Raw genomic sequence first — 15,057 nt, forward strand, 5'->3', positions numbered from 1 at the left:
TTGAAAAAGTATATATAAAAAGGGTCTATAATGATGGGGTGTCTGCACATCTGTCTTTATGGGTACCACAACTATACCACTGAATAAAATTTAGTGAGATTTCCACAGAATCTTTATTACATAATGCCATTGTGACCTCTTTTTAGCTCACCTGAGCTGAAAGCTCAAGTGAGCTTTTCTGATCACCTGTTGTCCAGTATCAGTCCATCTGTCTAGCTGTCCATCCATCTGTAAACTTTTCACATTTTTGACTTCTCAAAAATCATTGGGCCAAATTTAACCAAAGTTGGCAAAAAGCATTCTTGGGTGAAGGGGATTCTAAATTGTTTAAATGAAGGGCCAAGTCTTATTCCAAGGAAAAGGAAAAAATAGGGTGGGGTAATTAAAAATTCCTCTCAAGAACCACTGGGCTAGAATAGAGGAAACTTGTGTGAAAGCTTCATGAGATAGTGTATATTCTAAATTGTTCAAATCATAGCCCCTCGGTTTTGGGTGGGGCCACAATGGGATATCAAAGTTTTACATTTAAATATATAAGAAAAATTCTTTAAAAATCTTCTTCTCAAGACCACTGGGCCCAAAGGGATGAAACCTGTATGAATGCTTCATTACATAGTGAGATTCTAAATTGTTCAAATCATGGTACCCAGGGGTTGGGTGGGGCCACAAATTTACATTGAAATATATAGAAAAAAATCTTTAAAAATCTTCTCAATAACCACTGAACCAGAAGAGATGAAACTTATGTAAAAGCTTCCTGAGGTAGTTTAGATTCTATAATCATTCCTTCAAATCTTGGTCCCCAGGGTTGGGTGGGGCCACAATAGGGGATCATAGTTTTACATTGAAATATGTAGGAATTTTTAAAAAAAAAAAAAAAAAACTTCTTCTCAAGAACCACTGGGACTGAAGAGATGAAACTTGTGTGAAATCTTCTTAAGACAGTGTAGATTCTAAATTGATCAAATAATGGCCCGGGGGTTGGGTGAGGCCACCAAGGGGATCAAAGTTTTACTTTGATATATGTATTGTATGATTATAACAATAGAAGATCAGAGTTTTACATTGAAATATGTAGGAATAGTTCTTTAGAAATCTGCTACAGAACCACTGAACCAGAAAAGGTGAAACTTAAAAGCAAGCTTCCTGATGTACTATTCATTCTAAATCATTCACATCATGGCCTCCCAGGGTAGAGTGGGGCCACAATAGAAGATCAATTTTTTATGTTGTAATACATAGAAAAGAATTCTTTAAAAATCTTCTTAAGAACAACTGGGCCAGAGGAGATAAAATTTCCTGAGGTAGTGTAGATTCTAAATTGTTCAAATCTTTTTTCTCAAGAACCTTTGGTCCAGAAGTGAAGAAACTTTTACAAAAGCTTCCTAAGATAGTGTAGATACTAAATTAAATAAATGGTGGCCCCTGGGGGAAGGGTGCCATCGCAATAGCAATCAAAGTTTTACATGGTATGATACTGGAAATAAATTTTGAAAATCTCCTCAGGAAATACATTTGCACCATTCATATGCAAACATTCCAAAGTTGAGTGGATTCATTTTTAGCTCACCTGGACGAAGTCGAGATGAGCTTATGCTATACCCCTGGCGTCAGCGTCGGCGTCAGCATCCCGGTTAAAGTTTTAGGAGCAAGTCCCATTCCCAAGTAACTATAAGCCCTATCTGGACCAAACTTGCATGGATGATGCATCTAGGGATGGACACTACCACACTTGCTTCGGATGCTGGATCTGACCTAGATTTTCCAGATGAGTGACCAGGTTAAAGTTTTTGGAGCAGGTCCATCCCCAAGTAACTATAAGCCCTACTTGGACCAAACTTGCATGGATGATGCATCTAGGGATGGACACTAACAAACCTTCTTCGGATGCTGGATCTGACCTAGATTTTCCAGTTGAGTGACCAGGTTAAAGTTTTTGGAGCAGGTCCATTCCCAAGTAACTATAAGCCCCATCTGGACCAAACTTGCATGAATGATGCGTTTAGGGATGGACATTGCCACACTTGATTCAGATGCTGGATCTGACCTAGATTTTCCTGATGAGTGACCAGGTTAAAGTTTTTGGAGCAGGTCCATTCCCAAGTAACTATAAGCCCTACCTGGACCAAACTTGCATGGATGATGCATCTAGGAATGGACATTACCACACTTGATTTAGATGCTGGATCTGATTTAGATTTTCCACATATGAGACCAGATTTAGATTTTGGAGCAGTCTCATTCCCAAGTGAATATAAGCTCCATCTGGACCAAACTTTCATGGATGATGCATCTAGGGATGTACACTAACAAACCTGCTTCGGATGCTGGATCAGACCTAGATTTTCCACATGAGTGAATTTTAGCAATATTTTAACTAAATTAGCACGGATGATGTATCTAGGGATGAACACTTCCAGACTTTCTTTGGATTCTGAATCTGACTTACATTTTCTAGATGAGTGACCAGGGTAATTTTTTTTTTGGATTAGCTATATAAAGTTATGGCCTGTTATGATTAAACTTGCATAGATGGTGCATTTAAGGATGAAACTTCCTGACTTGCTTTGGATGTTGGAACTGACCAAAATTTTCTTGATTAGTAAACAGGTTAAAAGTTTTTTGAGCAGGTCTATTTCCAAGTAACTATAAGTCCTACTTAAACCAAACTTGCATGGATATTGATCTTGAGATGTACCCTAACTAGAAAAAAAAATATGATGTGAAATTTGCCTTACTTATAGATAACATTCGTCGAGGTGAGTTTCGTAATCTTTGATTACCTATGTTTTTTCTTCAAATTATGCACTGTGGGTTAGAGTTAGCTAAAATAGGAATTAAATTTCACATAATGCATAATGAAGGAGAAGAATTTGCTTTATTGAATTATTGCAAGACCATGATAGTCATGATGATATTGAAGCATCCCCATGCTGTGTGAATACAAAGACCTTTAGAGTTAGAAGGAATACAGAAATATTTTTGGAAATCTGATGAAGAACAACAGGGCTAAAGGTACTCAGGTGAGCATTGTGGCTTCTTGTTTACTTTATTTGGTCTTTTTCCATTATACTCATATGGGGCAGGGGGTGAGCTCAGTACTCACAGTACTTGAGTTTTCTAATTTCGATGTGGGCTTATTGTGAGCTTATACATGTAGTCAAATTTTTGAGAGTTTTGTTAAAATGGTTTCTTTAAAATTATTTTTGTTATTGAATATTGTTTATTTTGACTTTATATATAAATGAATCATGGAATGAAACCCACATGCAGTTTGAATTTTTTTCTGTTCCAATGAGACAATTATACATTAAGACTGATATTGGCACATTAAATGCAAGTTGTATTTTGTTTTTTAGATTTATTCTTCATCATGTTCATAAACATTGTACCAAAAATGAGATTCTAGAAAAATTGTGCACTATAAAAAAAATCATTTATTTGTTGTTTCTTTTCAAGTTCTTATCATAATTTTTACTGTGAAGATCAATAATGAGTGTATCGAGTGTTGTGATTTCCATATTCATCGTAAACACTACAGAAATAATCAAATGGACGCACTGCCTCTACTGGGAATTTGTAGGTCAAGGTGACCTCTTTTCTCTTTAACATGGTAGACGATGGCTCTATTTTCTCTGATTTGTTGATCAAAACCATGTGGTCTGGCACTGGAACATGACAGGATACCCTCATCTGTCCATTTCCTTCAACCACGAGTCGAAGATTAAGCTAAAAGGAAACATTGATATACTGGTATATTGGTATCTAGGATAAGCAGAGTGTTTGTTAGATATCTTAATTTTAGTTGAATATCTGTCTGTAATAATTATCCTTGTTTATAGTTACAAAAGAAAATGACAAACCCTTCAAAAAAGATCATCCTAAGGCTCATGAGAATTCATAATTTTCTCATGCACAAACATCAACAAAAAGGAAATCGAAGTCTATGAGACAAAACATTAAAGGAATCTGTCAATACTTACCTCTCTTGAACTGCTTTCTGTCATCTTTGTAAGATCTTCCAAGAAGGTGGGCCCTGTGTACACTTTGAAGGTGCTTACATTCTTGTCACCTCCTGGATTTTCAGAGAAACAGATGTACTCGCCATCTATTTCTCTGTTTTGTACATCTTTCTTATGAAATGTGACATACGAGGAAGAAAACAGGGGACTCCTGACTTCCTGTATTGAGATATTTTCAGATTTGCTTATTTGACTACCATCTTTTTTCATGTATACTCTTGGAGGATTTTCCCCAAATGTTTGGCAAGTGACAGTTGAAGGTTGTGGAAAGGTTTTCCCTCCACTTTCTGACAAGTATACCTCAGGGGGGAGATTTTTACTAATGGATACTTTCTCAACAGAGGAAAATACCATGCCCAGTCCAAGGATGAGAGGGGCATCTAAAGTGACTTTCAGGAATACCACTCTCTCATTCAGAAATGATTTTGGAAAGCTAATCTTTGCCCAGGGTGTTGGCCCAATTGTTATATTTGCTAACTCGTGTTTAGTTAATAAAGTTTCGCTATTTACAGAATTATCATTTGACAAATCTTTCGATGGTTCAATGTCTCTGTCAAAAGATCTTCCCCGAGACGGGATCTCGAACGATGCTCTTCGAGAGGAAAACTTGCCTGTGCTTCGAGGATTCCTTGACAGTAGCACACCTTTTCTTTCACTGTGATTTTCTATAGGCTGATAAAAAATTTTATCATCTGTGTTGTTGAACAAATAAACGCCAAACTTTATTCCCCAGTATACCCTTGGCCAGTTATAATAATTTGTTGAGAATGGTGGGTCGCAGTTAAAGTCGACATTAATTTCGTGGACATCTGAAGTTGGTGACGAGACCTCTGAGAATTTGGAGATACATTTTCGCAACTGTACAGGGAAAGTTGATTTACTGGGATAATCCTTGCCCCATGAAAAAGACTCAAATCGCAGACTGCTGGTCTGGTCAGCAATTTTGGTGGTAAAGTACACCGCTCTTACATAAGATGAATCCACAGTCAGAGAATAAACCGTCAGTTTTCCATTTTTCTTCACAGAGGACCCAAATGTTGGCTCATCAACTAAAATGAATTTAATATTAGTATAATATAAAGAGCAGTGAGGATATGTGATGGTTTGTGCCACTCTGTATATGCATATTCGACTTCAGTCCTTAATACATTTGGAACAGTATATCCACATGTCTTAGGCGTCTTAAAAAAATTGTCTACCTAGTCGATTTTATCTGACCTAAAAGAACTTTATTAACCTTTTTAGAGGTTATCTTTATCGCCTCTTGCTAATATGGAATTTTCACCAAACAAAATTTGATGAAGACCCCCACTGCTACCACGTATGATCATCTGTATGACCATTGCCTTGCAGTTTGTTTCTTGTGTGTATACAGCTGATTCCTACTTGAATCCTTCATATTTAGCTCACCTGAGCTATGAGTGCACGTATTGTTGTCTGAATTCAAGTTTGAATAAACCATGACCCCTTGGAGGTAGGCTGGGGTCACAATATGGGGTCAAAATTTCACTGGGAAGAAAGAAGGGGAAAATCTTTTTGAAAAAATATTTTGGCCAAGGTGACTCAAGTGAACGCTGCTGCCCATTGGCCTGTTGTTCATATAGTACTACTAATATATTATCATCAATATCCTTATTTCTATAGCGTTGCAAAACTGTACTTGCATAATAAATCCGATGCAAATCCATTAGAAAGAAACGCAGATATAGAATGAGTTTTGAAGTAGACAATATCAGGATTTCCATATCAGTTGAAAAAGTACTAGTTAAAAGTGTACAAAGTCTGATTTTAATACGCAGTATTTTTCACATAAAAATTTAACAGCAAATAATATAACGTAATTGTAACCTAGAATTATTCTTTTAAATTTCTACAGAAAAACTAAATAATAAAATCGATAGATTTTCATACAGCAGGATGTGTCATACACATTCAGGTGTGTTTATCACTGAAAAACAAATCTGAGTGTGTATGATCCTTTGTTTCAGAAAAAAATAAAGGCATTTACAATTTACTGCAATATATTACAATTTCGACCGCTTACCCCCAATGACACCCGAGTTGATTTGCCAGTACACAGTTAAAGAGAGACCCGCCTCCGGAGCTACCATCTCCACAGAAATATCAACAAATCCAGTGGTAGAGTTGTACTGTTTGCTGACTGACTTCACGTTATTTACACCATACTTCTGTCCCTACAATATGTAAAACCGAGAATTTTAGTAATGTAGTTTTTTCCACTTTTATTTTGTTTAAAAAAAAATACCGCAAAAATTCGAATATTTGAAATCACAAAATCATTTTCTGATATCAAAAAATCGTTAGGATTTTCTAATATCAAAAAAACGCTATTTTTTATATCAAAAATTCGAATTCTTCATATCAGAAAATTGCAAGTCATTTTCTGGTATCAAAAATTCGAATATCTCATATCACAAATTCAAATTCGATTTTCTGATAACAGAAAATGATTTTTTTTTTTATATCAGAAATTCAAACTGATTTCTTGAAATCACAAAATATTTTTTCTGATATTAGAATTTAAAAAAAAATGGAGAAGAATCTTCACATAAATAATGAACACTCCTTTGACCCGTAGAAAATCGCTGAACCATAGTGCCAGGTTTGCTTTCTAAAATGTGTTGTCATTTTTCATGAAAGAATTATACGAATTTACCATAATGAAATTTGATTTACTATTTTATAATTCCTCACATCAGAGACATAAATAACAGAGATTCCCAACTCCGCCATTAACATGTTTGTTTAACTAAAATATGCAATGGACCTGATTTTATCCTAAAAATAAGTCTTTACCGGTTGTGTATTTCTATCCAAAATTAAATTAACTCTTTTATATGTGGCTGTATGATTTGTAAAGTTTTAAAACAATATATTGGTTTTTAAAAGCAAACTAGGCAAATTAAAGAGGTCATTGACCGAAAGTAGGCGAAATCGCGGCAATATGGCCGACCACGAGTCACTTGTTGCAATTTCAAATTATTCTTTTCGTATTGCTTATTATTTTTTTTTTAAAGTACGAGAAAAATAACATCCTAAATAATTTGTTTATTTAAATATTTTTTTTTACTTTGTTATCCCTGTTGATTTTAAAGATTTATGTGATTTAAATTGCATAAGATTGGAAAAGTGTAAACAATAGGGACCGCAAGATCACGCGAGACTTTGAAAAGTAACTTGTGAATTTCTGTTACATTGTATTTATGTCTCTATTAATGTGGGTCTACATTGATTTACAACTAATTTCTGGGAAAGACGAAGGTTGCCTCACAGGGAGCATTCGTAAATTCGTTCTTATTTTTATGGGGTCTTATTTTCTGACATCAAAAGATCGATTTTCTGATATCAGAAAATGCAAATCATTATTTGACATCAGAAAATCAATTTCTGATATCAAGAAATCGGATTTTTTATAAATAGTAAAAAAAAAATGAATTTTTTTTTATATCAAGAATTTATTTTTAGCTCACCTCAACGAAGTTGGGGGAGCTTATGTAATACGCATCCCAGGTTAAGGATTTTGGAGCAGTTTTCTTTTCAAGTACTTCTATGGCCTATATTAGTCAGAGATGCATGGAAGATGCTTCTAGTGTGTTTCATTGTACCAGTCAAGGTTTCAGATGCTGCAATTTCAGCTAAAGAATGACCAGGTTAACGTTTTTGGAGCAGGTTAAAATTTTTGGAGCAGGTCTCATTTCCAAGTAACTATAAGCCCTATATTGACCAAACTTGCATGGATGATATATCTAAGGATGCACACTACTGAACTTGCTTCGGATGCTGGATCTGACCTACATTTTCCGGATGAGTGACTAGGTTAAAGTTTTTGGAGTAGATCTCATTTCCAAGTAACTATAAGCCCTATATTGACTAAACTTGCATGGATGATACATCTAAGGATGCACACTTCTGGTCTTGCTTCTGATGCTGGATCTGACCTACATTTTCCGGATGAGTGACCAGGCTAAAGTTTGGATCAGATGTCAATTCCAAGTAACTATAAACCCTATATTGACCAAACTTCCATGGATGATGGATGATACATCTAAGGATTCACACTACAGGACTTGCTTCAGATGCTGGATCTGACCTACGTTTTCCGGATGAGTAACCAGGTTAAAGTTTTTGGAGTAGATCTCATTTCCAAGTAACTATAAGGCCTATCTGAACCAAACTTGCACGGATAATACATCAAGGGACGAACAATCTCAAACTTGCTTTGGATGCTGGATTTGACTTACATTTTCTGGATGAGTGACTAGTTTTAAGTTTTCAGATAAGTCTATTCCCAAGTAACTGCAAGCCCTATCAGATAAAAATTGCATAAATGTTGCATCTAGGGATGCACACTCCAAGGTTATTAGTTTAGTGTGGGACTTTGCCTTACTTAAAGACAACATTCGTTGAGGTGAGCTCTGTAATCTCTGATTATCTATGTTTTTTATATCAGGAATTCGATTTGATATCAAGTATTCTTTTTGTTTTGTTTTTTAAATCAGAAAATACGTCTGAAATATTAAAACGGCGCCTCATAATATAGAAAACTGAAAGGCTAACAATATCAGAGATGGTCCTTCTATGGGCGGTTAAAGAAATTAGCAGATACACATTCAGGCATACATACATACGGACAGACAAATTGATATGACCCTTAATTTTTAACAGTCTTTCTTTTGTAGTAAAGTTCTTCTGTGTAAAATTTAAAAACTGTTTGAGTCATCGAGTCAAAACTATATATGTGTAGATACAGACAGCTAAATCTAAAGGTGTCTTGCTCTCATAGTAAAGAACATTAAGTACAAAATTTAAAAGCATTGCAATGAAAAATCTTTAAGTAATCGCTCACAACAAAAGTGTCATGGATACATATTCAAACATGTGTACAGACAGATGGACAAGGTGATGACCGTAAAATCTATAGGTATCATTCTTGCACTTATGGTAAAGTAGTTATGGACAAAATTTGAAATTTCGTGAAAATTAATGCGTTATCGCGTCACAAAAAAGTGTTGATAAACAGACATACAATGTGATTCTTATAGGGCTCCCATATTTTCATGCGGGGCCCTACTTACCTGTATTTCATTTATTTGACAAAGGAGTACAGCCAGTAGAAATGCAATCATCCAAAGAGATGAGACATTTAAATCCATGCCTATTGATCACAATTTAAACAATGTGAAAATGTAGCGTAACGTGTCTTTATACTTTTTCAAATTAGCCCAAAGGAAAGATATCTATCAAAGCTGGAACTGGGATCACGATTTTTGCGACATATGTTTATAAAAATGAAACTCTTTAATCTAATTTAACAGTCTCATTTTTTAAAAAAATGCATCTATGACTCCTTTGAAAAGAATTAATTTTTTCAACCTTAATGAAACATGAAAAATAATCAGAATTCTACGTATGGAGTATTCAGTCTAAATTTGACAATTAGCCGGTTATTGACCTTGTTTGTGAGAAGGTAAAAATTATTTGTCTCGTACCTCAATGCTTCCAGATAATTTTATTTTGTCAGTCTGTTTCCTTGGCCGTCTGGAAAAATTAACTTAAAATCTTTAAAAAAAAGTTCAACTTCGATACATCATAAACGGGAAGCTCAACGTTCATCAGTATGTGCATTTACTGTTAAATCACATTTGTGTGAGGTGAAATTTTTGTGGTTATAGGAAAAAAATATTGGTAACTGAGGATTTGATTTCATGGCTAAAGGAGTGTTAGGTAGTTATGCATTTGAAATTTTACATTTCGGGGGGGGGGGGGGGGGGATTAATGGGTCTTTTCATACCTCGAAGACAACCAAAATTAAACATCCCTACCCCACCCCGCCCCTACCCCCACGAAAATGTGTGATTTAACAGTGTGTATTTGGAATTTCCTTTCCATACATCGATTTGCATCTAGGGATTCAAAAGTGTATATGAAAGAAAAGCTTGAAGCTACTGTCACAAATCTAGATGACAATTAACCAGCACTTTGCAAGGTCACAACATTCTTATTCAATAAATCCTTAGGCTGAAATTCAATTTTATTAACAATCTTTGTATTCTCTGTTACAACTTTATGTTAATTCTTTTGTTAAACGATCTGTTTCTTATAGTCAGTATTCTTTGCAACTTATATTTTTTTCTTTTACAAAATGATTTTTATCTTCCTTCTGCATTTTGTATTCATCTTCTGCCACCTTTTGCCTTTATTCCCTATTTTAGGTCTTTTTCATTTTTTTTTTCGTATCTTTTTTTCTAAAGTGTTCTTCTATGGTATTTTCTTGATAAAATAGTTCTGCTTGAATCTTTTCGGACACAAGCTTTTCCCACGTTGAGGATACACTGGTAAGAAAGAACAAAATAGAATACTTTATATTTCAAATATCTGTCATATGTCTAATGACATATATCTCTTATCATTTCAGGTTTCAGTTACTTTGTCTGATACATTTCATTCACAGTTTGCCTCTTAAAAATAATTCATGGAATATACTTTTTGGAACTCGAAAGGCAGCTGAGCCGTTTTAGATGAGTCCTGCTTGAAGGTCGTGAATGGCTAATTCAAAATTTATGTGCATTCTCATCTCCTTAATTTGCCATAAAATATATGGAGATAACGAACTGTATTCAAGCTCAAAAGATCATTAAACAATACAAAATTTGGAGCAGAGCAAACATGAACCTCTAAAACACTAGAGGTGGGATCAGGTGCCATGGAGGAGTGAGCATCCCCTGCCGACCGGTCACACCCTCCGTGTGCTCCTTGTCATGATCGAGAAATAACGGAAAAATCCGTCGACACTTCAGTGTGTAAATAATGGCCTAACAATAAGTATGAAAAACGTCAGTCAGCATTTGACTTTATGATAAACTGTATTTGCTGACAAGGTCATGTATCGACCATAGAGCTTACGAATGAAATATGAAGATAACGAACAGTATTCAAGCTCAAAAGTCCAATGAAACGATACAAAATTGGAGCAGAGCAAACACGGACCTCAAAATTTAGAGGTGGGATCAGGTGCCATGGAGGAGTGAGCATCCCCTGCTGACCGGTCACACCCGCCGTGTGCTCCTTGTCATGATCGGGAAAAAAAAACCCGGAAAAATTCGTAAACAGTTCAGTGTATAAATAATGGCCTAAAAATTAGTATGGAAAAGGCCAGTCAGCATTTGACTCAATGATAGGTTGTATGTGCCGACAAGGTCATTGTATTGACCGAAAAACTTGTGAAAAGATGACTTCAAACAAGACTTTTGGTATCCTTGTTTCGTCAACTTGTTTGTCAATAGCTTGCCTCGTTTTAGAAGTTGTTCATTGTTCATGCTCTTGCGTATCGAATCAACTGAGAGACATAAAATCCATATGCAGGTGATAAGGGAATATTGCTACATAAGTAAGGGAAGTTGACGATTGAAAAGTTGAAGTCATCACGTTTATCATAAATCTTTATAGTTAGGTTACCATTAACGTCTTTTTCTAGTAAAATATCTAAATATGAAACAGATGTGTCAAAATCTGTGGTATCTTTTATTTCAAGCTCACTTGGATACATCGAGTCGACGTATGAATGAAAGTAACTATTGTTAATTGATAATACGTCGTCGATATATCGAAATATGGACTTTAAACGAGACTGCTGATGTTCTTGTTTCATCAACTTGTTTGTCAATAAATTACCTCGTTTTAGAAATTGTTCATGCATAGAGCATGCTTTTGCGTATCGAATCAGATGAGAGATATAAACCCTGTATACAGGTGGTGAAGGTATATTGCTGCATAAGTAAGGGAAGTCTACGATTGAAAAGTATCATGTTTATCATAAAGTCTGGCTGTTAGATTACCATTAACGTCTTTTTTCAAGTAAAATATCCAAAATATGAAACAGATGTGTCAGACTCTAGATATCTTTTATCTCAAGTTCACCGGGATATATCGTATCGACATAAGTATGGAAATAACAATTGTTAATTGACAATACGTCGTCGATATATCTAAATGTCGAGTTGAAAGGCACGGCAAGTGTTTTCTTCTTTTGACGTATAAGATTTTGAACAAATTCTGCTTCATATGAATACACAAATAGGTCTGCATCTGTCAATGATATAAAAAAGCCTGCACTGGACTTTAATGTAACTTTAATGGGGAATGGTTGTATATAAAGTCGGAAGTTTTTATGCTGTTGATTTTGGTACAAAAAAATTCCAAAAGTTCCTTGGAATTTTTTAGTATCCACATCTGATTTACACCACTTCTCGAATATATTGTTGCTGAGTACTCCTGAAGTTTGTCCTTCATTTTTGTTAATATTTTAGTGAGGAGTAAAGAGGCTTGGTAGAACATTTACTGGAACCCTCTATGTATTTTTATGAAGATTCGGAATCCAATATAGATATGTTAATTCAAATTCATATTGGTTGTTGGGAATACTGTAAATCACTTTTTATTCGCGAGAATTTTATTTTCGCGTAATTACGCGAGACGGTTTGCTCGCAAAAATTTCATTCTCGTGTTTATTTTTATTTGCATATATACAGCAATAACTAGCATTCGTGAATATTTTGTCTCGCTTATAATTACCAAATACCTATCTCGCGAAAATAAGGTGTCGCGAATATTTGGTGATCTACGGTATTAAAAATATTCAAAACTGACATATGATTTTGAAGAATTTCCTCCTTATAAAGGGAGCTATGGGTATAAGTTGGATAACCACTTGTAGAATTAAATCCCATTTCTTCTAAAATACAATTTAAATAAAGAGCCTTACAAACAAAGACACTGTTGTTACCTGCTTTGTCAGCAGCACATACTGATCGTGTAGTGGGTGAATTAAAAAAAATGACCAAACGCATATTTATCAACCCACACTAAAAATACAGGCAATGAAAATTTTTATGTCTCAGCAAATGTCTTTAGATAGTGTCTAAATACCTGCCAAATATCTCGTTGATATCTCAATTAACAAAAAAGTTATGCCCAAAAATGATGCTAAAAATGTCAGGAGTGAAACACCTTTGTGTGACATTTTGAAATTTCAATATTTTTTGAAGATCTGTGAAATAAATAATAATGGACTGTAGTAACTTTTGTTTAATTAAGTTGTGGTCATGGCTGATGTTTAAAAAAATGTTATACCATGTCAGGAGTGCAACAGAAAAAAATGTAGTGTTGCCAAAAAATCGATTGTAAAATTCTGAAAGAAAATTAAGACAAAAAAGAATTTTCGAAGTATAAAACAATAACTGATATACATTTTAAAACTCAAAAATATTACATAAATCACAAGCAGCATTAATGAGAGTCAGGTTCATACCCAATAATGTCAGGCGTGCAACATTTGATGTTTTGCTCCCAAGCATGAAAAAACTATTATCATTACATGATTTTCTGATTTTCATTTTGGAAAATAAAGACACAAAGAACATTTTTATCAAATAGATTTATCAATTATAGAATCTGTCTGTGCTTCAGATATATATTTCTATGGTCAGGAAAGCAACACATTTTTGTAAAGATTCAGCTTGTGTGACGAAAACACTTCTATTCATGCTTAGAAGTATTCATTACTTAATAATGATCTTTTTGTATAATTTAGTACTAAATTATTGACAGATTTATAATTAAAATCCTCCCTTTTTCAATTTTATCAATTCAGATGTGTTTTTATCTATTTTGTGATTTTTTTTAATGAACGTTAAAAGTAAACACACTAAAAAATTGTCATAAAATTCAAGTAATTCCTCCTCAACTTCACTGAAACAACAGAACAAGTTCTTATGTAATTTTCACTTCACAATTCTACTTTAAAGGGCCCAATGCTTTTGGTCAGGAGTGCAACAAATATGTTAGAATTATAAATCATCCGCTAAGAATAAAAATAAAGAAAAAATGATGAGTACAATTTTTCTGGTGGATTACTGTGTTTGTCCTCTAAAGGAAAATATGCTTTAAAATATATTTTATCTTCTAAATATACATTTAAGCTAGTTTTTTGGCATAAAATAGGGTATAATTCCAGATAAAATGCGAATTTTAAATACTTTCATCTGTTTTAATTATGAAGTATAGGACTATAAGTATTGCACAATTTCATTACCACTTGATGTTGCCTACACTTTATGAATTTTTGTGTTCTATGGTTTTAATTTTAAACTTTACTGCAGTCAGGAGTGCAACAAAACTGCTTCATAATTACCGATGCTTTTTAACTATCTTTAATAAAAAATAAGTTGAAAAAAATGCTTGATACTATTTGATGTTCAAAACACTATGTCTATCACCAAATTACAGAAATTTTACAGTCAATTCAGGGAATAGTCTTCATCATTTCACATATATTTTAAATACAATTTATATATATTACTCTTTGCAAATAATCATGTTTTAAGGTCTTCAAAATATGAAAAACCTTCTGTAAACGATGAAAAATATCAACACGACAAATTGATTTACAAAGTAAGAGTGTGTTATTGTGTGTTATAATTTTTAAAACAATGTTAAATAAAATACATATCAGATGTCAGGAGTGCAACACAATAATGTAACATAGAGTCACTTCAAAATCTAGTATTTTTTGTAAGAGAACTCGTATATAAAAATTCTTTTTTGGCTTAGATTTAAAGAATTTACTTGAACGGACAAAAAAGTGAATTTTGGGGAAATTTATTGCTTTATTTTTTTTTCATATTAAAACTTTTCAAACCGGAATTGAAAAAATAATGTAAAATAACAATCAAAAAGCCAATTTGTTGTCACATATTTTAGAGAAGATACTCAATCAAGGTCTAGATTTAATCATTTATACCCCTTTTACCATTTTGAAGCATAAAAAAACTATAATTTCTTGTGATTATGTATTTTAGATAGTCTTTTAAGGTGTAATGATATTTTCTTTTTTCAAAAGAAATTTTACTTATAAAAATTCTGAAACTTTTTTTTATCCAATTGTCTATTCTATTGCCACTTTAGGATTTTAAACTAGAATGCATGTGCAATATGATGATATATGTGAAAGATATGT

General features: G+C 33.8%; 1 protein-coding gene across 1 annotated transcript; it reads right to left on the reverse strand.

Moving 5' to 3' along the window:
- Positions 1-3,372: 3,372 nt before the first annotated feature.
- On the reverse strand, positions 3,373-9,186 carry LOC133171557 (uncharacterized). Its single transcript, XM_061306323.1, has 4 exons — positions 9,119-9,186; positions 6,067-6,217; positions 3,984-5,071; positions 3,373-3,729 (listed from the first exon to the last, which is right to left on the reverse strand). Exons 1-4 carry the CDS (start codon positions 9,167-9,169, stop codon positions 3,487-3,489), a joined length of 1,533 nt encoding a protein of 510 aa, XP_061162307.1. The 5' UTR covers positions 9,170-9,186; the 3' UTR covers positions 3,373-3,486.
- Positions 9,187-15,057: the final 5,871 nt, after the last annotated feature.

This window comes from Saccostrea echinata, unplaced genomic scaffold (assembly GCF_033153115.1).
Source record: "Saccostrea echinata isolate AGI-Se365-2 ecotype Australia unplaced genomic scaffold, CSIRO_AGI_Sech_v1 ptg000054l, whole genome shotgun sequence".
Lineage (NCBI taxonomy): Eukaryota > Metazoa > Mollusca > Bivalvia > Ostreida > Ostreidae > Saccostrea > Saccostrea echinata.

Bases quoted from the DNA above. Each gene is read 5' to 3' on its own strand.
- LOC133171557 (XM_061306323.1), bottom strand. From the start codon at position 9,169: ATGATTGCATTTCTACTGGCTGTACTCCTTTGTCAAATAAATGAAATA. The intron at 6,218-9,118 runs GTAAGTAGGGCC...TACATATTGTAG, and splicing joins GTCAAATAAATGAAATACAG to GGACAGAAGTATGGTGTAAA. The intron at 5,072-6,066 runs GTAAGCGGTCGA...AATTCATTTTAG, and splicing joins CAACTCGGGTGTCATTGGGG to TTGATGAGCCAACATTTGGG.